The 23,868-nt window shown below is 39.9% G+C and overlaps 1 protein-coding gene across 1 annotated transcript in view; it reads right to left on the bottom strand.

Moving 5' to 3' along the window:
- Positions 1–23,868, bottom strand: part of fra10ac1 (FRA10A associated CGG repeat 1) — a 41,613-nt gene that overhangs the window by 3,114 nt on the left and 14,631 nt on the right. The window contains exons 9-12 of the mRNA XM_061966738.2: positions 9,748–9,861; positions 2,379–2,421; positions 2,144–2,283; positions 2,018–2,062 (exon numbers count right to left, since the gene is read on the bottom strand). Of these exons, the coding sequence (XP_061822722.1) occupies positions 2,018–2,062; positions 2,144–2,283; positions 2,379–2,421; positions 9,748–9,861 (342 nt within the window). The remainder of the gene's footprint in view (positions 1–2,017; positions 2,063–2,143; positions 2,284–2,378; positions 2,422–9,747; positions 9,862–23,868) is intronic.

The raw sequence follows: 23,868 nt of genomic DNA, 5'->3' as shown, positions 1-23,868 counted from the left end.
CCGAATCGCTCTCGCTGCTGGTGGCCATGATTGTAAACAATGTGCAGATGTGAGGAGCTCCACAACTTGTGACGTCACGCTACTCGTCTGCTACTTCCAGTATAGGCAAGGCTTTTTTATCAGCGACCAAAAGTTGTGAACTTTATCGTCAATGTTCTCTACTAAATCCTTTCAGCACAAATATGGCAATATCGCGAAATGATCAAGTATGACACATAGAATGGACCTGCTATCCCCGTTTAAATAAGAAAATCGCATTTCAGTAGGCCTTTAAGATATTATGATTAATTGTGTCAAATGCTTTTGTTAAATCCATAAACACATATTTTGCTATCTGTTGCATTGGTGATCTCTTCCGTTATTTAGATGAATGGCATTGATGTTGAGATGTTGGCTCTGTATCTGTATTGGTTGTCTGTAAGTGTTATTGTTTGAAAATACACAACTTTTTAAATATCTGTATTGGATCGGTATTGTCGATACCAGCCTGAATTGTATCGGAAAGAAAAGTAATGGTATCGCACGTCCCTAGAGGCCATTATTTGAGGATGTACTATAAAAAAAAAAAACAGGACGACTGGAGCCTACAAACCAAACAAAAACGTAGAAAAACGGCACAAAAAAGTGACAATGTATGTGGAGCAAGACAGCTGAGAAAAAGCAGGGCTGCTAGCAGACTGCAGCCAGAGGGCTAATGGAGGATGTTTTCCACACAAGGGAGTGTTTTCACTCCAAACATTTTGGAGGAGTGTCACAGCCTGGAGGCTTGGGGGTGGACGAGATCATATGCTGACTATTGAAATGACAAATGTACTGTGTGTGTGTGTGTGTGTGTGTGTGTGTGTGGACCTTTGTCCTGCGACTAGATCATATGCTGACTATTGAAATGACAAATGTACTGTGTGTGTGTGTGTGCTTGTGTGTGTGTGTGTGTGTGTGTGTTCTGGCAATGCTTACTTAATGGGGACATCGCTCTGTTTACACAGTCACTCTGACGGTATGGCTCAAAAATACAGGTCCCCTAAAGGGAAACCTTTTTAAATGATAGTCAGATCCATTCTGAAGATGCCTAAGTGATTTTTAAGCAAACATGTTTACTGGTTAGTTTGAGTGTGAGACATTTGCACAGCAGCCCCCTCATCGGGCTGTAGCTGGTACTGCACTCGCTGCTCCGCTCACACTTCTTCCGTGTATAGTTAATCACTTCCACCTGGTCCCCATAACGACGGTGGTTTGTCTGCAGGAGATGTCGGCTAATGACATCATATCAGCTAATGAAACATGTGTTATCCTGGCATTAATAGTACTGTGATTCTGTATGGTATCCATCCTTAGTTAAAACTCATATATTTTTCCAAAAACAAAATCTGGTTTAGTGTTCCTTAGGATGACATTTTCATACAGCATGATTATAAAAAATTATTACCTTAAGGTATGATTCACATCCTTCTATATATGGTAGTTGGAGTTGCAGACAACTTCATTACTGCTAAATAGCAGTTTTCAGTAATGTCACAGAAGATGCAGGATTTGCTTTAGCATTTAAGTGGTGAAACTTCCTATAAGAGGACAGCTGTAGTGCTGTATTCTGAGGATGATGTCATATTTAAATTGAACTTTTTTTTAATTTTATTTTATTTTTTTAAATGGTCCTTAGTAGTCACGTACAAATTTGTGTAAATTATGCAAAATTATTTAAATTTGTTCCCCATGAACCATATTATTAACAAATGTTCCCCAGGGTCCCCAGTAAGAATGATCAGCACATTACTTCATCAATCCAGAGATTTAAAGACGTGTATGAGCTAACTGGGCAGTGGCCATTTTACCAAATTTATTGTATGCCTCCACAGCCTGTAGAAAGGGTGGTCCCCACAAGTGATGATCAAAAACATGGTCCCCATTCCAAATGATAACCAGTGTGTGTGTGTGTGTGTGTGTGTGTGTGTGTGTGTGTGTGTGTGTGCGTGTGTGTGTGTGTGTGTGTGTGTGTGTGTGTGTGTGTGTATGCGTGGACCTTTGTCCTGCGACTCGTCTGAGCTGCTGCAGGAGATGGAAGAATCTATAAGGAATGACAATCATGAGGGAGTTGTTCTGGAATATTGGCACTAAATGCAAAAAGACATTTTATTTGTGTTGTTACCCCGGCGTCTCTTGTGTTTGTGCTTCTTGGAGTGTGTCGATGATCTCTTCTTTTTCTTCTTCTTCTTCCTCTTCTCTAATGGCTCCTGGTTTTCCTCTGAGAGCTGTTGGACACTCTTCTTGGCTTTCACCTCCTTGCGTCTACAAAATTAAAAAAGAAAAGAAAGGCGCACCGTTTAACGCACTTGTGAGGGCCGTTGCTATAATTTGAAACATGGTGGGGGAACTTTTCTTACTTGTGGTGGTAGTTGAGCTTGAAAGAACACTCAGGGCAAAGTCCTGCAAGATAAACCAATCAAACTATTTGGGAAGAGGAGTGGTCAAAGGATTGAGCCCTGTGGAACTCCTAAATCAAACCATTAATCAATTTCAAGACAAATATCTGGAAAAAAAACCAAAACACTATGGGAAGAAGAGTGGGCAAAGGATTGAGCCCTGTGGAACTCCTAAATCAAAACATCCATCCATTTCAAGAAAAGTATCTGGAAAAAAAAACACTATGGGGAAATGAGTGGGCAAAGGATTGAGCCCTGTGGAACTCTTAAATCAAAACATCCATCCATTTCAAGACAAATATCTGGAAAAAAAAACACCATGGGAAGAGGAGTGGGCAAAGGATTGAGCCCTGTGGAACTCCTAAATCAAAACATCCATTCATTTCAAGAAAAGTATCTGGAAAAAAACACGATGGGAAGAGGGGTGGGCAAAGGATTGAGCCCTGTGGAACTCCTAAATCAAAACATCCATCCATTTCAAGAAAAGTATCTGGAAAAACACGATGGGAAGAGGGGTGGGCAAAGGATTGAGCCCTGTGGAACTCCTAAATCAAAACATCCATCCATTTCAAGACAAATATCTGGAAAAAAAACATTATGGGAAAAGGAGTGGGCAAAAGATCGAGCCCTGTGGAACTCCTAAATCAAAACATCCATCCATTTTAAGACAAATATCTGGGAAAAAAACACCATGGGAAGAGGGGTGGGCAAAGGATTGAGCCCTGTGGAACTCCTAAATCAAAACATCCATCCATTTCAAGAAAAGTATCTGGAGAAAAAAAACACTATGGGAAAATGAGTGGGCAAAGGATTGAGCCCTGTGGAACTCTTAAATCAAAACATCCATCCATTTCAAGACACTTATCTGGAAAAAAAACACCATGGGAAGAGGAGTGGGCAAAGGATTGAGCCCTGTGGAACTCCTAAATCAAAACATCCATCCATTTCAAGAAAAGTATCTGGAAAAAATGAGCCCTGTGAAACTCCTAAATCAAAACATCCATCCATTTCAAGACAAATATCTGGAAAAAAACATTATGGGAAAAGGAGTGGGCAAAGGATTGAGCCCTGTGGAACTCCTAAATCAAAACATCCATACATTTCAAGACAAGTATCTGGAAAAAAAAACACGATGGGAAGAGGAGTGGGCAAAGGATTGAGCCCTGTGGAACTCCTAAATCAAAACATCCATCCATTTCAAGACAAATATCTGGGGAAAAAAACACTATGGGAAAAGGAGTGGGCAAAGGATTGAGCCCTGTGGAACTCCTTTATATTGAGGGTGACACATTGTGAATGCCATTTAAAAACAAATGCGATACTGTATGTTACATGCACCTGTGTATACTACATGGCACATAGTATTATAAAATTATAAAATTATTGATCAGCAACTCGACCATTTCATACAATTATTTTTAGGATTCACATATTATGTGCACAAATATTACTACTGGAAATATTAAGTTTAAATTGAGAACAGTCGCAATTCTCCAGAAATGTTTTTGAATATTCCCAAAAAAATCTAAAATATAATGTGGGTTAAGAGGAAATATCGTTTTTTCAAATGTTGTAATTTAATGTGAGATTTTTTTTAATTTAAATTTTATTTTTACAAGAAGGTTGAAGTCATTTTACAAGGGTCGTTACACAGTATTACTAAAACATAGTACTATCGCTAAAAAAGATGGAAACAATTTGAAATGAAAAATATCAATTTTTTAAAAGAAGAATATTGTTAATTTCAGAAGATAGTCGTGATATTAATTCCGTGAAAATAAAAATGGAAACTGTAAAAATAACATTATAACACAATAGTACAAAAAAAAATACTAAAGAAAAATAATATTTTAAAGAATATTATAGTTTTATGAGATAAAAACATACTGTAGTATTACAATAAAAATGGTGTAATAATAAAAAAAAAAATTGACTACACAAATGATATTACAAGATTTATTTTTCCACAAAATAAATGTATAGTAATTTTACAAGTTGTAGTATGGAACTGTATGAAATAAAGTCACAATAGAATAAGAAAAACAATATAATTGTACAGAAATAAAGTTGTACTTTCACAGGCTGGAAACATTTATTTTTTACAAAACGAAAATTTATTAATTTCAGAAGACAGTCAAAATATTAATTCAGAGAAAATAAAATAACTGTAAAATAATTGTAAAAATAACATTATAACACAAAAGTACAAACAAATACTAAAATACTATTCAGATAAATAATATTTGAATTTTACGAGATAAAAATTGACTGTAATATTATATAAAAAAAGTAGTAGTGAATAAAAATCCTAATTTGACGAGGAAAAATTATATTATTACGAGAAAAAAAAGAATATTCGAAGAAAAAAAATTCAAATTTAATATGAGTGACGTGGAAATATACTTATTTCAAATGTTGTAATTTTGTGTGAGATTTTTTTTATTTCTACAAGAAATGTATCATTATTTTACAAAGGTCATTGTACAATAATATTAAAATAACGTTCTACTATTGCGGGAAAATAAAAATAAAATGAAATTAAGTCAAAATATTGTAAGAAAAACAATCTAATTTTATGCGAAAAGTTTTTTTTATAAATGTTGATGTCGTAATTTAATGCAAATCCATCCATCCATCTTCCTCCGCTTATCCGAGGTCGGGTCGCGGGGGCAGCAGCTTAAGCAGGGAAGCCCAGACTTCCCTCTCCCCAGCCACTTCGTCCAGCTCCTCCCGGGGGATCCCGAGGCGTTCCCAGGCCAGCCGGGAGACATAGTCTTCCCAGCGTGTCCTGGGTCTTCCCCGTGGCCTCCTACCGGTCGGACGTGCCCGAAACACCTTCCTAGGGAGGCGTTCGGGTGGCATCCTGACCAGATGCCCGAACCACCTCATCTGGCTCCTCTCGATGTGGAGGAGCAGCGGCTTTACTTTGAGCTCCCCCCGAATGACAGAGCTTCTCACCCTATCTCTAAGGGAGAGCCCCGCCACTCGGCGGAGGAAACTCATTTCGGCCGCTTGTACCCGAGATCTTGTCCTTTCGGTCATGACCCAAAGCTCATGACCATAGGTGAGGATGGGAACGTAGATCGACCGGTAAATCGAGAGCTTTGCCTTCCGGCTCAGCTCCTTCTTCACCACAACGGATCGATACAGCGTCCGCATTACTGAAGACGCCGCACCGATCCGCCTGTCGATCTCACGATCCACTCTTCCCCCACTCGTGAACAAGACTCCGAGGTACTTGAACTCCTCCACTTGGGGCAAGATCTCCTCCCCAACCCGGAGATGGCACTCCACCCTTTTCCGGGCGAGAACCATGGACTCGGACTTGGAGGTGCTGATTCTCATCCCAGTCGCTTCACACTCAGCTGCGAACCGATCCAGTGAGAGCTGAAGATCCTGGCCAGATGAAGCCATCAGGACCACATCATCTGCAAAAAGCAGAGACCTAATCCTGCAGCCACCAAACCAGATCCCCTCAACGCCTTGACTGCGCCTAGAAATTCTGTCCATAAAAGTTATGAACAGAATCGGTGACAAAGGGCAGCCTTGGCGGAGTCCAACCCTCACTGGAAACGTGTCCGACTTACTACCGGCAATGCGGACCAAGCTCTGGCACTGATCATACAGGGAGCGGACTGCCACAATCAAACAGTCCGATACCCCGTACTCTCTGAGCACTCCCCACAGGACTTCCCGAGGGACACGGTCGAATGCCTTCTCCAAGTCCACAAAACACATGTAGACTGGTTGGGCAAACTCCCATGCACCCTCAAGGACCCTGCCGAGAGTATAGAGCTGGTCCACAGTTCCACGACCAGGACGAAAACCACACTGTTACTCCTGAATCCGAGGTTCGACTATCCGGCGTAGCCTCCTCTCCAGTACACCTGAATAGACCTTACCGGGAAGGCTGAGGAGTGTGATCCCACGATAGTTAGAACACACCCTCCGGTTCCCCTTCTTAAAGAGAGGAACCACCACCCCGGTCTGCCAATCCAGAGGTACCGCCCCCGATGTCCACGCGATGCTGCAGAGTCTTGTCAACCAAGACAGCCCCACAGCATCCAGAGCCTTAAGGAACTCCGGGCGGATCTCATCTACCCCCGGGGCCTTGCCACCGAGGAGCTTTTTAACTACCTCAGCAACCTCAGCCCCAGAAATAGGAGAGCCCACCAATGCAAATCATTTTTAGTTATTTTCAAAAGAAAATATTGTGATTTTACGAGATTGTCATAATGTTACTAAAAGAAAGTTGTCTGAACTGAACTGTATGGTAAATATTAGAAACAGAATGAAGAGAAAAAAAAGATTTCCACAATATAAATATTTAAAATTATAGAACATATTCATATTATTACTCAAATAAAGTTGTAGTATTCTGGGGAAAAAAGGAACTGTATGAAATAAAGTCACAATATTATAAGCAAAATAACATAATTTAACCGAAATAAAGTTGTAATTTTACAGCTGGGAAACTTTATTTTTTACAAGAAGAATCATTTTCATTTCAGAAGATAGCCGTAATATTTATAAAATAAAGATGTACTATTCAGAGAAAATAAAATGGAAACTGTAAAAAACAACATTACAACACTGTAGTGCAAGAAAAAATACGATTCAGAAAAGTATTATTTTTTTAAGATTGTTATAGTTTTACAAGATAAAACATACTGTATTATAATATGTATTATAATAAAAATGTAATCAATACAATTTTTTGCCAGTATAATAATAACAACGGTGTAATTAATACAAATCCTAATTTGACTAGACAAATCATATTACGAGAAAAAAGAAAGATCTTGCTTCATAGAATTTTTTTTATCTCCAACCCCCAAGACGACAAACTGTATGCTGTATGTATATTTGTGGTTTTGGTTGGCAAATGATCTTGTTAACAGCTTGTGAAATAAAGCTCATCATTTCACGCCTGACTGTGTTGCCTAGGACCGCTGTGTCCTCCAATTACCGTGATTATTCTAACAGGATTTTCTGCGCTATGATACCTGTAGGAGGATTATTATTAATATGAGCGGGCTCTTGGACGGGAAACCCTCTAAAACTGTCGGCCATGTCTCTCCCTAAGGAAGCAAGCCTCCATTACTCGACACACGTCTCGGCACAAATTTTACGCCAAAAAGCAAAGATTTTTGTAAACTGTCTCCGTTATCGTACAGCCAAACATTGCACCGAATAAACCAGTCGCTTTTCCCACAAAACATTCCGCAGAATTGTTCTCCCAAACAATATTCTCATGCATTGGTGACACAATCGCAACAGAAATTTCTTTTTCATTTGTATGACTGCAAAATAAGTCACTAAGGAGCCAAAGAAAGTTGCGAGTATCAACACTTTGATAAAGAAAATGAGAAACACTATTAAAGTAATGACGAAAATGCGAATGTGCCTGGCTTGGTTGGTAGAGTGGCCGTGCCAGCAACTTGAGGGTTCTAGGTTCGATCCCCACTTCCGCCATCCTAGTCTCTGCCGTTGTGTCCTTGGGCAAGACACCTTATCCACCTACTCCTAGTGTCAGCCACACTGGTTTAAATGTAGCTTAAAGATGTAGATAATAGGTTTCACTATTTAAAGCGCTTTGAGTCTCCAGAGAAAAGCGCTACATAAAACTAATTCACTTCACTTCACAACATTTTAACTAACACTAGCACCAAATTAGTACTTGAAACTGGGCTTTACAAATGGAGAAAACATGCAGATAAAATAATAAAAATAAAACAATGCCTTTTTATTATTATGGAAATTAGTGATATTCAAGTTGAACAGACGAGTAACTGAAAGATGACTACATAATGTGATTGCAGTACCATTTCTGGCCACATTATTACATATGGCTCCTTTAAGGTTGAGCATAGTCCAAGGTCCCTACAGCTGCTGGTTGAAGTACACTATATTGCCAAAGGTATCTGGCCACCCATCCAAATGATCAGAATTAGGTGTCCTATTCCCTTGACCTGGCCACAGGTGTATAAAATCAAGCACTTAGGCATGGAGACTGTTTCTACAAACATTTGTGAAAGAATGGGCCGCTCCCAGGAGCTCAGTGATTTCAAGCGTGGAACTGTCATAGGATGCCACCTGTGCAACAAATCCAGTCGTAAAATGTCCTCGCTCCTAAATATTCCAAAGTCAACTGTCGGCTTTATTATAAGAAAATGGACGAGTTTGGGAACAACAGCAACTCAGCCACCAAGTGGTAGGCCACGTAAACTGACAGAGAGGGGTCAGCGGATGCTGAAGCGCATAGTGCAAAGAGGTCGCCAACTTTCTGCACAGTCAGTTACTACAGAGCTCAAAACTTCATGTGACCTTCCAATTAGCCCACGTACAGTACGCAGAGAGCTTCATGGAATTGTTTTTTCATGGCCGAGCAGCTGCATCTAAGCCATACATCACCAAGTCCAATGCAAAGTGTCGGATGCAGTGGTGTAAAGCACGTCTCCACTGTACTCTAGAGCAGTGGAGATGCGTTCTCTGGAGTGATGAATCACGCTTTTCCATCTGGCAAAATGATGGCTGAGTCTGAGTTTGGAGGTTGCCAGGACAACGGTACATTTCGGACTGCATTGTGCCGAGTGTGAAATTTGGTGGAGGAGGAATTATGGTGTGGGGTTGTTTTTCAGGAGTTGGGCTTGGCCCCTTAGTTCCAGTGAAAGGAACTTTGAATGCTCCAGGATACCAAAACATTTTGGATAATTCCATGCTCCAAACCTTGTGGGAACAGTTTGGAGCGGGCCCCTTCCTCTTCCAACATGACTGTGCACAAAGCAAGGTCCATAAAGACATGGATGACAGAGTCTGGTTTGGATGAACTTGACTGGCCTGCACAGAGTCCTGACCTGAACCCGATAGAAAACCTTTGGGATGAATTAGAACGGAGACTGAGAGCCAGACCTTCTCGACCAACATCAGTGTGTGACCTCACCAATGCGCTTTTGGAAGAATGGTTAAAAATTCATAAAAACACACTCCGCAACCTTGTGGACAGCCTTCCCAGAAGAGTTGAAGCTGTAATAGCTGCAAAAGGTGGACCAACATCATACTGAACCCTATGGGTTAGGAATGGGATGGCACTTCAAGTTCATATGTGAGTCAAGGCAGGTGGCCCAATACTTTTGGCAATATAGTGTAGCTACCAAATTTAGTCCTGTAGTTCAAACTTTACCTCCAGCGGTCCCCAGACAAATTGAATTCGAACAAAGCAACTGAGAAAACTCTGGCCTGTTCATATCTCTGTAATGTAGGGGATGAAATACTTATTTCCCACAATGTATAAGCCGGATTTAAGTGAGTAATGTTTAGTTGCGCTTACTGAGTTTGACCAATGCGTTCCTCTTCTCGCCTTGTTCCACATATGCAAAATTCACCTCCCAGCTTTTGAGGCCTTCCTGCTTCTCGCAGCGTTTGTGTCCACACTGGAACTGACCTGCAAGATGAACGCACATCACTGTTAGGTCCATTCTGTGCATATATTTTTGTATTAATTCAAGTCAGATAAGAAAAGAAGCCAAACAGCCTGCAGCCATTTCCATATAAGACCCCCGCCCCTCCCACATCACCGTACCCATCCCCTCAGGGCTCCCAGGAGCCTCTGCAAGGCCCGACCCGTTATCCCTCGACGAGCTTAACGCGGCATTGATCAGCTCGGAGTTCGTCCAGATTGCGACAGAGGGTGTGAATGCGTCACAAGGGCTCCATTTTGGCACAGGCACCCGAGATGCTCCTGACCTTTGACTACCGTGGAAGAAAGGTGACGCAGTGACGGCTTAAAGCCACGGGCAAGACTTTCTCCTCACATGCAGGATTGGATTTCAGAGCTGTGATGTCATCGAGGGAATTAAAAACAAAAACCTACGGGCTCCCACTAAGTCTGACTATTACAGTTGTTTAGACGTCACTTTTAAGTATCTTTTCACATTCATTATTTAAGGAATTGTGTTTTATATTTATACAGTATCACCTGTGCAATATGCATATATTTGTAAAACATGGCAGATGTATTTAAAATGTAAATTGCTTTGTTTTTTTTATTTTTAAAAGTTTTTTTCTATATTAAAGACTAAGCATGTACATGTAAAATATGCCTGATAAAAAATGAAAATGTCAATTAATCGTGACTTTATCTTGAAAAATTACATATTTTATTTTATTTATTTATTTATATAGTATTACTCTGTAGAATATGCATGCACAGGTAAAATATGTCAGATTAAAATGTATTTGGAAAGTGTCAATTAACTATGACTTTATCTTGGAAAATCATGTATTTCATTTTGTAATTCGTTTTTTTATTTATATATTATTACTCCGTAGAATATGCATGTACATGTCAAATATGTCTGATTAAAAAAAAACAGTCAATTAACTGAGACTTTATGTTGGAAAATTACATATTTAATTTTGTAATTAGTTTTTTATTTATTTATTTTATTTTATTTTGTAATATTCTGTAGTAATATTAATATTATTAAATTATTAAAAAGTAATATTAAATGTGACTTTATCTTGGAATATTGTTAATTTAATCTTCAAATATTTGTTCTATGTATTGGAGAATACGTATTTGTTTGTAAAATATGTCAGATTAAAAATGTATTTAAAATGTCAATTTACTGGGACTTTATCTTGGAAAATTACGTATTTAACTTTCAAAAAAGTATTCTATTTGTGTAGTATTATCCTGTAAATTATGCATATATATGTAAATTATGTCAGATAAAAAATTTAGTCAAAATGTCAATTTACTGTGACTATCTTGGAAAATTCCTTATGTATTTGTTTTTTAAATGATTCTACATTTATATAGTATTACACTGTAGAATATGTATGTACAGTAAATATGAAATATGTGTGATTAAAAATGTATTTAAAATGTCAATTTACTGTGACTATCCTGGAGAATTACGTATTTATTTTTGTTCTATTTAAATAGTATTACCCTGTAGAATGTGTATGTATAGTATACAGTAAGTAAAATATCTGGGATTAAAAATGTTTTTAAAATGTTAATTTACTGTTACTTTATCTTGGAAAATTGAATATTTAATTTTCTAATTACGGTAGTTTTTTATTCATATAGTATTACTCTGTAAAATGTACATATATATGTAAATTATGTCAGATTAAAAATGTAGTCAAAATGTCAAAATACTGTGACTTTATCTTGGAAAATTCCTTATTTATTTGTTTTTAAATTATTCTCTATTTAAATAGTATTACACTGTATAATATGTATATACAGTAAATATGAAATATGTGGGATTAAAAATGCATTTAAAATGTCAATTTACTGTGATTTTATCTTGGAGAATTACGTATTTATTTTTCAATTTTTGTTGTATTTATTTAGTATTACCCTGTAGAATGTGTATGTACAGTATACAGTAAGTAAAATATGTGGGATTTAAAATGGATTTAAAATGTTAATTTACTGTCACTTTATCTTGGAAAATTATTTTTATTTCTATTCATATAGTATTACCCTAAAGAATATGTATGTATGTGTATGTAAAATCCATCAGAGTAGTGTGTCAAAAATAGTTCAACTCATCAAGGATCGATTGATTGACTTTGAGTGGTTCTATTCAAAAGACTGGCTCGGTAGTATAAATAAAACTAGAATAAAAATTTGGATATAATTCAAATATGAATACAAAAATACCCAACATGGTTTGTGTATGCTTGAACTATTCAGAACAATAAAGCGGAAAATAAAATTTTTGTTTCGTCTGACATCACATGGACAAAGATAAGACCTTCTGGAGGAAAGTTCTGTAGTCACATGAAACAAAAATGTAGCTGTTTGGCCACAAAACCCATAAATATGTTTGGAGGAGAAAAGGTGAAGCCTTTAATCCCAGGAGCACCATCCCTACCGTCAAGCATGGTGGTGGTAGTATTATGCTCTGGGCCTGTTTTGCTGCCAATGGAACTGGTGCTTTACAGAGAGTAAATGGGACAATGAAAAAGGAGGATTACCTCCAAATTCTTCAGGAGAACCTAAAATCATTAGCCCGTAGGTTGGGTCTTGGGCGCATTTGGGTGTTCCAACAGGACAATGACCCCAAACACACATCAAAAGTGGTAAAGGAATGGCTAAACCAGGCTAGAATTAAGGTTTTAGAATGGCCTTCCCAAACATGTGGACAATGCTGAAAAAACAAGTCCATGTCAGAAAACCAACAAATTTAGCTGAACTGCTCAAATTTTGTCAGTAGGAGTGGTCAAAAATTCAACCAGAAGTTGCCAGAAGCTTGTGGATGGCAACCAAAAGCGCCTTATTGCAGTGAAACTTGCCAAGGGACATGTAACCAAATATTAACATTGCTGTATGTATACTTTTGACCCAGCAGATTTGGTCACATTTTCAGTAGACCCATAATAAATTCATAAAAGAACCAAACTTCATGAATGTTTTTTGTGACCAAGTATGTGATCCAATCACTCTATCGCGAAAAAAATAAGAGTTGTAGAAATTATTGGAAACTCAAGACAGCCATGACATTATGTTCTTTACAAGTGTATGTAAACCTTTGACCACGACTGTATATATTAAAAACAAAAAAGTGAATCCAAATGCTGCTCATTTTCCTTTGGTTCTGACTCATTTTCTAAAATGGTCCTAATCGTTTACTTAAAAGAGCCGTTAAAAAGACCCGATTAGTTGACGAACGTCACGTCTCTCCTGACTCGTCAATGGTGAGAACATGAACCTGCATCCAGCATGCACTCGCTCCGTCATTTAGTGACTGCTAATCGTGCAGCCATCTGCCTCGCCGTGGTGTCCCTCCTGAGCCGTGGAATTAGGAGGCATTGACGTAGGAGGGACAGGAGTTTCCTCACTTAATGGGTTTACTCAGCCGTGTGGGTGCCAACACTTTTACCCCCGGAGCATGTGAGGGTCACTTACACTGTGAGGAGATTGTCCACAAGTCGATTGAAGACTCTCAGGTTGCCTAGGAACACTTTTCCATGGACTTGGGCTTCCTCATCATATTCACATCACGTAACCTCCATCACACGCTCGCCAAATGATAATGCGGGTGTCCTTCAACTGGACTTTTCCAGTAAATTCCACGACGTGGGCATATAGTAAACACCAAGTGTGTCTGTGGGCCATGTTGGCGTGGAAGTGTCACAGTGACAGGAAGGATTCTAAATGACCACAAATACTGTACTTTAGCTGATATTGTATTTAAAACAGTGATTATAAATTATTATGAGTTTAAAGTGATAGTAACTCACAGTATTATCATAATAATATTCAAATCTATAATTGATTTTGGTAGCTATTAAAACCTTGTGTATAATAATAACAATTAGACAGTACTCTGGAACCTTTCACACTGATATGAACATGATGAAAACTGGATCTCCTTTAACAAGTATTTGGACTTTTTTTTTTTTTTTTTTTAAGTCTAAAGCACTTCATATATGCTAATTATATTGTTAATGTTTTTTATTTGTATTTATTATTATTTTTTGTTTTTTCAGAAATTTTTTTATTTAAAAAAAGGAAATAAAAAATTTAAAATATGAAATAAAATAGAATATTTTACATAGGTTAAAACATACATACTTTAATTAGAAAAAATAGCATTATTTTACAAGAGGAAATAAATCCTAATTGTATGAAAAATTGTGATATTGTGGAAAAATGAAACATAATATTACAATAATAATGTTGTATTATTAGGAGAAAAAAGATGTCTTAATTTTGCAAGAGATATTTGGGAGTTAAATATTTGGATGACATAATTTAACTAAAATGAAATTGCAGAATATGATTTAATTAATAAATATTTTATTACTCTAAAAAATAAGTTGTAATGATTTGAGAAAAAAAAATTGAATAGAGGTTTAATAGCATGAGTAAAAACTAATATTTAGATATTTGGTAAGTAATAATTTGGAAAGATATAATTGAATTAAAATGACGTCATACTGTATCAAGCAGGTTTTTTATTTTTAAATGTACAATATTTAGTGAAAAAGATAAAGTTGTAATGATTTGAGAAAAATACCCATCTTTGAATAAATAGAATAAATAAATGACTAAATACATACAAACATTTTTGCTTTCAACGCTTAAATCGTTTAATTTTTTAAAGTTTTCTTATGTTCATGCCGTTTTTGGCAAAAAAAACCTTGTTTTGTTTAAATGGCAAACACAAAGAATATGCAGTATTTCTCCATAAAAGTGGAATATTTGATGTGAAGTAATTGGAGGCTTAAATAGGTCGATAATTCACATCAACGTTGATTTTGATTCATTATCTTTTTTTTTTTTTTTAAATAATGACAGTTTTAAAGTAGAATCAACAGTCTGCATGGCAACTTTGTGTTATGAGTGTCAATATTGCAACATTTTCTTATTACATTAAACCTGTTTGCTCTTTTATTCCAGTTGTTATAATTTTTTTTCTAATAGTATTTTAAAGATGTGCCGCGGCCTTTAAAAAAAATCTGCGGGCTGCACTTTGGACACCTGTGTTTTAGCGGAAACATCAAATGCACATTGACGACCATATTATATCCCATCATGATAATAATCCACGACTGATCATTTGAATGGGACATGTTAACAAAGGCTTAATGTGAGTAGTAATGTAATCCTACAAAGCTCATGACAACATCAAAGCACTGCATTGCTATTTTTTTATGTTTAATTGGAGCTAGACTCATAACCTAATGGCTAATTTTGCCACCCAATTTGGAGCCTTGCAGCTGTGTCAGTCATGAGTAAACATTGTGCAAGGTGGTCTCCACTTATACAATTGGCTATTTTTGTTGAGCGTAGCCTTTGCTCTGATGATTACGAACCCAATAAAACCCGGCTGCCAGAAGCATTCTCGCTTGCTAATGAGGGTTTTACATCTCCACCTTTTTCTATTTCCAGGGGCCTTTTTACCAGGTTGCCTGGCAACCTGGAGGCAACAATCCAGCACAAATATGAAAGTCTGGACTAAAAATCCCTCAAGCTATTCCTGCAGGTCATCTCATTACCAGCCTGGTCACATCTTTCTTCTATCGGAGGTCAACCACCTCCTGTATCGTCTCCAACGCTGACTCGCACGTCTAACTGGCGAGCACGAGGTTAATCCTCGGCACAATTTGCCTTTTTTTCATGTTTGTTTTGCTTCTGACAATCAGCCCAGGCAAGCTGCTGAGCGGAGGTGCAACACTCTGACAGAGTGTTGTAACGTTTATTTACTTGGCTCACAGCGCCTGACCGACTGGAGCAAAGGGCGTTCCATGCAACTGCAACTGATGCTGTGTGTGTGTGTGTGTGTGTGTGTGTGTGTGTGTGTGTGTGTGTGTGTGTGTGTGTGTGTGTGTGTGTGTGTGTGTTCGTGTGTGTGTGTGTGTGTGTGTGTGTGTGTGTGTGTGTGTGTGTGTGTGTGTGTGTGTGTGTGTGTGTGTGTGTGTGTGTGTTCTTGTATTTCTACCCTTCTTGAGACATCAACAAGGAAAAGTACCTTCCATATGAGGACCGGTGAACAAGTTAGGACCGAAATCATGGTCCCAATACGGAAAACCATTGCATCTAATAGAGAGCCAAATACTAGAGTCCGTGAACATTGCTCCAAAGTCAGGATTTTTTTGTTGATTTAATGTGCATACAAAAGTAAACATTGACAGGTGCAAAGACAGCAATATATGATAAAACAAGACGGCAGCGAAAGAAGGACTTCCCTATTCATCCTCGGAAAAACAGCTGATTTTACGACTTCCGGTGCTGACGTAAGACAACCCGCGTCCCATATGTGACCATAGGATGAACAAATACACTACGCTACTAAGACTATAGTGGCCATTAACAGTTAGCTTCTACAGCTGGGTTGCCCAAAATGCGGCACAGGGGCCATCTGTGGTCCCTGACTCGTTTGTCATCGGCCTTAATTAAGCATGTTACAAAAAACAAAAAATAGAGATCTCATTTGCACCCCTGGTGGTGAAATCTATCAAAATTAGGGTGGTCCAAAAAGGGGGGATTTTTCAAATTGACTGTGTCGGTTTTAAAAGTGCTCCACCTCTGGTCAACATATGAAATAACAAATGTGTGTATAAGAAATTGAAATGCGCCCTCTTAATTAAAATTAATAAAAAATTAAGAAAGAAATATGTATATAGAGACATACTGTAATAACGAAGTAAATAATTAAGATTAAAAACCAATTACCAACAAAAAAAACAAAAACTTTTTTTTAACTAAAAGCAGTCTTTTTCTTACATGTGTTGACTTTTTTCTTATAAAGTTGGAACAATTTCTCATATTGTTTCTGCTCCTGTAATATTGCAATATTTTCTCGTAAAATGATTACTTTTTCATGTCAAATTATTACTTTTTCATGCAAAACAGTGACATTCGTCATATAAAATTCAGACTTTTATCACAATATTGCCATTTTTTTTGTTGTTCTTGTAAAACAGTGACATTTTTTGAGTAAAATTATGACTTTTGTCATAATTTTGCCAAATGAAATTCCGATTATTATTACAATATTGACAAAATTGTAAAGTTTTCTTATAAAATTGTGACTTTTGTCGAGTAAAGTTACGACTCTTTTCATAAAATTGCCAACATTTTAAGGTTTTCTTGTAAAATTGCGACTGTTATTGAGTAAAATTCCAACTTCTATCATAATATTGCACAAATGTTCAGTTTTTCTTGTAAAATGGCGACTTTTATTATAATACTGCCAAAAATCTAAGTTTTACTTGTGAAATTGTGACCTTTTTCTTGTGAAATTCCAACTAATTTTTCACAACAAGCTTTTTTATATTTGCGTAGTATGTATATATTATTAATGTTGTAAATACAAATCTTTAAATATCTAGAAAGGGTGGTCCTAAAGAGGTAGGCATTTTTCGGAGGTCTCAAGAAGGTAACAAATTCAAGAAAATGTGTGTGGGTTTGTGTGTGTGTGTGTGTGTGTGTGTGTGTGTCATCTACTGAAGGTAACTACTCCGAGTTACTGCCCATGTGGATGACTCTTTTCGTAATATTAAAAGGTAATGCCCAGAACCTAAAGATGACATTTAGCGACTACAGTAGAACCTCCAAAGTCAGACACAATCTACAGTATAAACACAAAAAACATTGCTGTTTTTAAGGATATGCTGCAAAAATTATTTGATAGAAAACATGTGGCTATTATTAGGAATGCTCTACATAAAATGTATGATAGGAGTGCTCTGCTGCAAAAGGGTTAGTCAAAGATAAATTATATGACAGGAGTGCTATGCTGTTTTTAGTAATTTCCTTCAAAACATTAATCAAATATCTTCTGTATACGACAAACGCGTGCTGCTATTGTTTTAGCAGAAAAATGCTCATCAAAAATCCCCTATATGACAGAAACACTGATGTTTTAGGAATGTTGGGCAAAAAGGGTAGTTAGAAATATTCTATATGTGAAAAAAGTATTCTGGTGTTTTACGAATTTTATCAATATATATTATTTTTATTTTCAATGCTTAAATCTTGAGAATAGATCAACTTTGGATCTATTTGTCAATTGTACATTTTTATTATTTTGTTTATGTTTTCTCATGTCCTTTTTTCAATGAAAATCTTGTTTTATTTAGATAGCTAAATAAATTAATAATATTGCATATGTTTTCTAAATAAACTGAATAAAATGAAAGTGCAAATGAAAATACAGATGCACCATTTTAGTCATAATTTTTGCGCTTGAGAAAGTTCTTTATGACTTCTCCTGTTTGTTTGAGATTGCTGCCACAAGTGGTGGAAGAGTGTATCACAACTGAGTAAGGCTGCATCCCATACGGACCACAGCTGACAACAGATATTTTTGGCGGCCCTCTAGGAGGCGCTCGCGGCCCAACAATGGTTAAGCAACACTGCTTTATATCAGTGGTTCTCAAACTTTTTTCACCTCAGAAAGCACTTGGCTCTCCAAGTACCACCACAATGACCAACATTAAAATACAGTAGCGTAATAGGCCTAAATATTCATTAAAAATCATGCTCAGTGTATTTAATATTTTTGGTCACATTACACACAGTTTGAACATTAACAATGTGTTTGAATATTTAATTAAGTGATTCTTTGGCGTACCCCAAGATGGAGCACAGTTTGAGAATCACTGCTCTGTATGACAAAAGTGCTCTGATGTGTTTAGGAATCTACAGCAAAATTGGTGGTCACTCAAGGGGCAGAATGTGGCCTGCAGACCACCAGTTCTTTAGCGTCAAGCTCAAAGAGCTGAAGTCCTACTGTCATGTCTGTGTAATCATGTTTTGTTTTAAGTCATATTTTGTTTAGTTTCTAGCTTTTCACTCCCTTGTCTTGTTTGCATGATTACCCATTAGTTTCACCTGTTCCACGTTTGGACTCATTGTGCACTCTTGTTTGTCACCATAGCAACCATTAGTTTTCACCTGTCACGTCACGCACCTGTTTCACGTTTTGAGTCACGCACCTGTTTTCGTTAATCATGTCTGTGTTATTTAAGCTTTTCATTTTCTGTTGTTCGTCCTGACGACATCCCCGCATTTATGCCCCCTGTCACACTCTGTCCACCTCTGCGCACTTCATGTCCATGCCAAGTAAGTTTGTTTATTATTGCCACAGTTAGTTTTTTTTTGTTGTTCATAGTTTTTTGCCCCCGTGCAAGTCTTTTGTTTTCGTTAGTCAAGTTTGTACATCCGCCTTGAGCGCGCCTTTTGTTCCTTTGAGTGTTATTATTAAAAATGTATTTACCTTCACGCCATGACCAGTCCAATTTACTTGCACCTCGGGAGAACAAACCAAGCCATAGTCCAAGTCTTGACAGATGTCGTCAGCTGAAAAGTTCTCCCGCAAGATTGGACGAAGGAACGTGGGAGGTCCTGCGCGCCATGGAAGCTGAGACGCTCCGCTATTCCCCCACGGAGCGCAAGGATCTCATGTGGGGTCCGACCGGCAAACTGGTGCCGATCAGCTACGTTTGGCCCGGGGACGTTGGCGCGTCATCCCAGCCACGGAAGCGCCGCCAAAGGCGAGGGACGCCAGGAAGGACATCCGCGAGCCAGCGGTACACGCCGCTCCCACAAGCCCCTCCCCCTGCGGGCGGAAGCAAGCAACAGTCTGCTCGGCTTCCCCAGGATGACATCACAGCCCAGGATTTTTTTTTCAACTCTTTTTCTTTTGAACACCCGCCTCCAACAAAAGACTCTAATGGCATGACTTTGATAAATCATTATCAAAACATTTTTTTAGAAATCAGGTCTAATCAGTCCAAGCCACGTCCCAAATTGCATGCCCCGCCCCCCAAGACTCATGCCCCGCCCCCCAAGACTCAAGTCCCGCCCCCGTCACAATTTTTTTCTTTTTTTCCGCCCACACAACCCCAGGTGGGGGATAAAAAACAACAACATTGTGGACAACTTAAAGGGGAAATTTCAGCCCCCCTCCAGACCTCCCTCCGCCCACCCCTAGAGAGAGTTCCAGACCGCAGGGAGCGCGTCTGGTATCCGCCCCTTGAGGGGGGTGGGCTGGGGTCGGGAGCTGTGTTGGTGGGGTGGCTCGGCATCACCATGTCAAGCCACAGCCTCCAGCACGACCGCCCTCACCAGTCTTCCGACCCGTCAAGCCACAGCCTCCAGCACGACCGCCCTCACCAGTCTTCCGACCTGCCAAGCCGCAACCCCCAGCTAGGCCACCTCCACCTGCTCCAAGGCTAGCACCACGGCTAGCTGCTCCAAGGCTAGCACCTGTCGCTGCTCCAAGGCTAGCACCTGTCGCTGCTCCAAGGCTAGCACCTGTCGCTGCTCCACGGCTAGCACCTGTCGCTGCTCCACGGCTAGCACCAGACCCTCCACGCCAAGTCCAAGACCAAGACCCTCCACGCCAAGTCCAAGACCAAGACTCTCCACGCCAAGTCCAAGACCAAGACTCTCCACGCCAAGTCCAAGACCAAGACTCTCCACGACGCCAAGTGCCGCCAGTCGCAGCTCCAAGACGCCAAGTGCCGCCAGTCGCAGCTCCAAGACGCCAAGTGCCGCCAGTCGCAGCTCCAAGACGCCAAGTGCCGCCAGTCGCAGCTCCAAGACGCCAAGTGCCGCCAGTCGCAGCTCGACGACGCCAAGTGCCGCCAGTCGCAGCTCGACGACACCAAGACCCACACCAATACCAAGACCAAGACCCACGCCAAGACCAAGACCCGCCATGCCAAGACCAAGACCCGCCATGCCAAGACCAAGACCCGCCATGCCAAGACCAAGACCCACACCAAGACCAAGAGCAAGACCCACGCCAAGACCAAGACCAAGACCCACACCAAGACCAAGACCCACACCAAGACCAAGACCAAGACCCACACCAAGACCAAGACCAAGACCAAGACCCACACCAAGACCAAGACCAAGACCCACACCAAGACCAAGACCAAGACCAAGACCCACACCAAGACCAAGACCAAGACCCACACCAAGACCAAGACCAAGACCAAGACCCACACCAAGACCAAGACCAAGACCAAGACCCACACCAAAACCAAGACCCACACCAAGACCAAGACCAAGACCCACGCCGAGCTTCGCCGCTGGACGCGTCACGCCGAGCTTCGCCGCTGGACGCGTCACGCCGAGCTTCGCCGCCTGACTTGCCACGCCGAGCTGCCACGCCGAGCTGCCACGCCTGCCATGTTGACGACGCGCCTGCCTCCTCGTCGGCTACGGATATGGCCGCTACCTGGTCGCCCGCCACGCCAAGTGCGCCCACCTCCCAGTCGGCCACGAATGTGGCCAATCCCTGGGCGCCCGCCTCGCCTGCTGCAGCGGCGTTCTACTCGCCGCCGCCACTTGACTTTGCCTCGGTGGATTCGGGGCCACTTGGGCTGGCGACCCACCGCCATGTCCCCCTCCCGCCCTCCCATGACTTTTGTTAAGTTTTTTCTTGGACATCTGGTATCTGTCCTTAAGGGAGGGGCTCTGTCATGTCTGTGTAATCATGTTTTGTTTTAAGTCATGTTTTGTTTAGTTTCTGGCTTTTCACTCCCTTGTCTTGTTTGCATGATTACCCATTAGTTTCACCTGTTCCACGTTTGGACTCATTGTGCACTCTTGTTTGTCACCATAGCAACCATTAGTTTTCACCTGTCACGTCACGCACCTGTTTCACGTTTTGAGTCACGCACCTGTTTTCGTTAATCATGTCTGTGTTATTTAAGCTTTTCATTTTCTGTTGTTCGTCCTGACGACATCCCCGCATTCTTACCCCTGTCACACTCTATGTACCTCTGCGCACTTCATGCCATGTCAAGTAAGTTTTGTTTCGATTCATGCCACAGTTAGTGTTTTGTTTAATTGTTCATAGTTTCTGCCAATGTGCAAGTTTTGTGTTTATAGTCTAGTTTTGTACTTCCGCCCCTGTGCGCGCTTTTGTTTGATCATTTTCTTTGTAGTTATAGTGTTAAATAAATAATGTATTTACCTTCACGCCATGACCAGTCCAATTCACTTGCACCTCGGGAGAACAAACCAAGCCAAAGTCCAAGTCATGACACCTACAACAACCCAAATTGTTGAAAGAGCCATATTGGAAAAAAGATACAAAAAAAAAATCTGCCTGGAGCCGCAAAAACTGTAAAGCCTTTTATAAGTGTTATAATGAAGGAAACACATGATGTACGTGTCTATTAGCTATATTAGCCTACTATCAAAATGACTATGTGTCACAGGCTGATGCAAATCTTCATTGACAGAAATGTTGAAATGTAATATTTATTCTACACATTTTTACAACATTGGAAAACATTACTAAAACGGAGGCTTTTCAGAGGGTGTGATAACTCCTGGAAATTACTGGCTTAGAATGGCCAAAGGTAAAGATGTGTCTGTTCAAGTTGAAAGAAACGGAAACTACAAATAAAATGACCTCAAATATACCGAAAATACGAGGCATAATGATGCATTATGTACATACAGCTGGCATAAATAGCATGTTAACATCGATTAGCTTGCAGTCATGCAGTGACCAAATATGCTTGGTAAGCACTCTACACAAGTCAATAACATCAACAAAGCTCACCATTGTGGATTCACGCACAGCATAAGACGTTTGATGGACAAATAGAGACAAAGAAGGAGTGGCATGAAATATGTTTTTCTGTGGCAGCATCAAGGAAAGTTGTACATGCAAACAAACTACGGTGCGTTCAAGGACTTCCAAAACCGCGCCAAATACTCTCATCAGTGAAGCATGCTTAATGTAAACAGTGGGATTTCTAACAATTAGGAAGGTTGGTGTCATGTTTGTCCTCCTACAGAAACCATAATAAAATCCATCCATCCATTTTCTACCGCTTATTCCCTTCGGGGTAGCAAGGGCGCTGGAGCCTATCTCAGCTACAATCGGGCGCCACCTCATCACAGGGCCAACACAGATAGACAGACAACATTCACACTCACATTCACACACTAGGGACCATTTAGTGTTGCCAATCAACCTATCCCCAGGTGCATGTCTTTGGAGGTGGGATGAAGCCGGAGTACCCGGAGGGAACCCACGCAGTCACGGGGAGAACATGCAAACTCCACACAGAAAGATCCCGAGCCCGGGATTGAACCCCAGATTACTCAGGACCTTCGTATTGTGAGGCAGATGCAATAACCCCTCTTTCACCGTGCTGCCCCATGTTAAAATAAAAATAAAACATTTTTCCTCATCTCGTTCCATTTTTCCAGGGAGCCACTAGGGCGGCGGTAAAGAGCCGCTTGTGGCTCGAAAGCCGCGAGTTGCCGACCCCCGTCCTACAAGATGTACTAACACACAATGAGGGTTTGAAGGCGCAAGTTTTTGATGGCTTTCTAAAAAGTGCACTAGTTTGTGTTGGCCTTTCTCGCATAATAAAAGAGTTGTCAAAGAAACAATGTGATATTGTGAAAGCCAACAGAGGCCATAAATTCATGCTTGAATTTGAAGAATTGCAGGAGAACTAATTGAGAATGCTGGGAGAGCAGTTCTAGCCGCTAAAAATACTCGCTGGTTCCTCTCCAGCTGATTTATTCTGGCACAACCCAACCCAGCAGGACCCCTTTATAAAATATAGATCCGCTTTCCAGTTAGATTAAAGGCCACTCTCATTTTCACTCAGCCTCTACACTACTGAAGACTTATCGTCTCATTTTAAGATGAGCATACACTCCTGTCTTTTTCTTTTTTTTGCTCCTTAATGGCACCTCTTTTGAATTAGAAGACGTTAAGGTCAAGCATTGCGCTGTGATCAAAAGCGGGTCATGTGATGTTTCTATGCGGGCCTACAGAGCCAGGATTTAGGAGTGAGATGCCACACCAGGTGCTAATCCCGACATGGCGATATGGAGGCGTCTTCATTAATGCCACGGTGATATTACTTTGCTGAAATGATTGGGAATATTCAGGGAATGTAAATCACACCGCAGTTCGGCAAGCATCAAGGGATT

Source organism: Nerophis lumbriciformis, linkage group LG11, assembly GCF_033978685.3.
Source record: "Nerophis lumbriciformis linkage group LG11, RoL_Nlum_v2.1, whole genome shotgun sequence".
NCBI lineage: Eukaryota > Metazoa > Chordata > Actinopteri > Syngnathiformes > Syngnathidae > Nerophis > Nerophis lumbriciformis.
The sequence above is the reverse complement of the archived record's forward strand: the minus strand, read 5'-3'. Positions and strand labels throughout refer to the sequence as shown.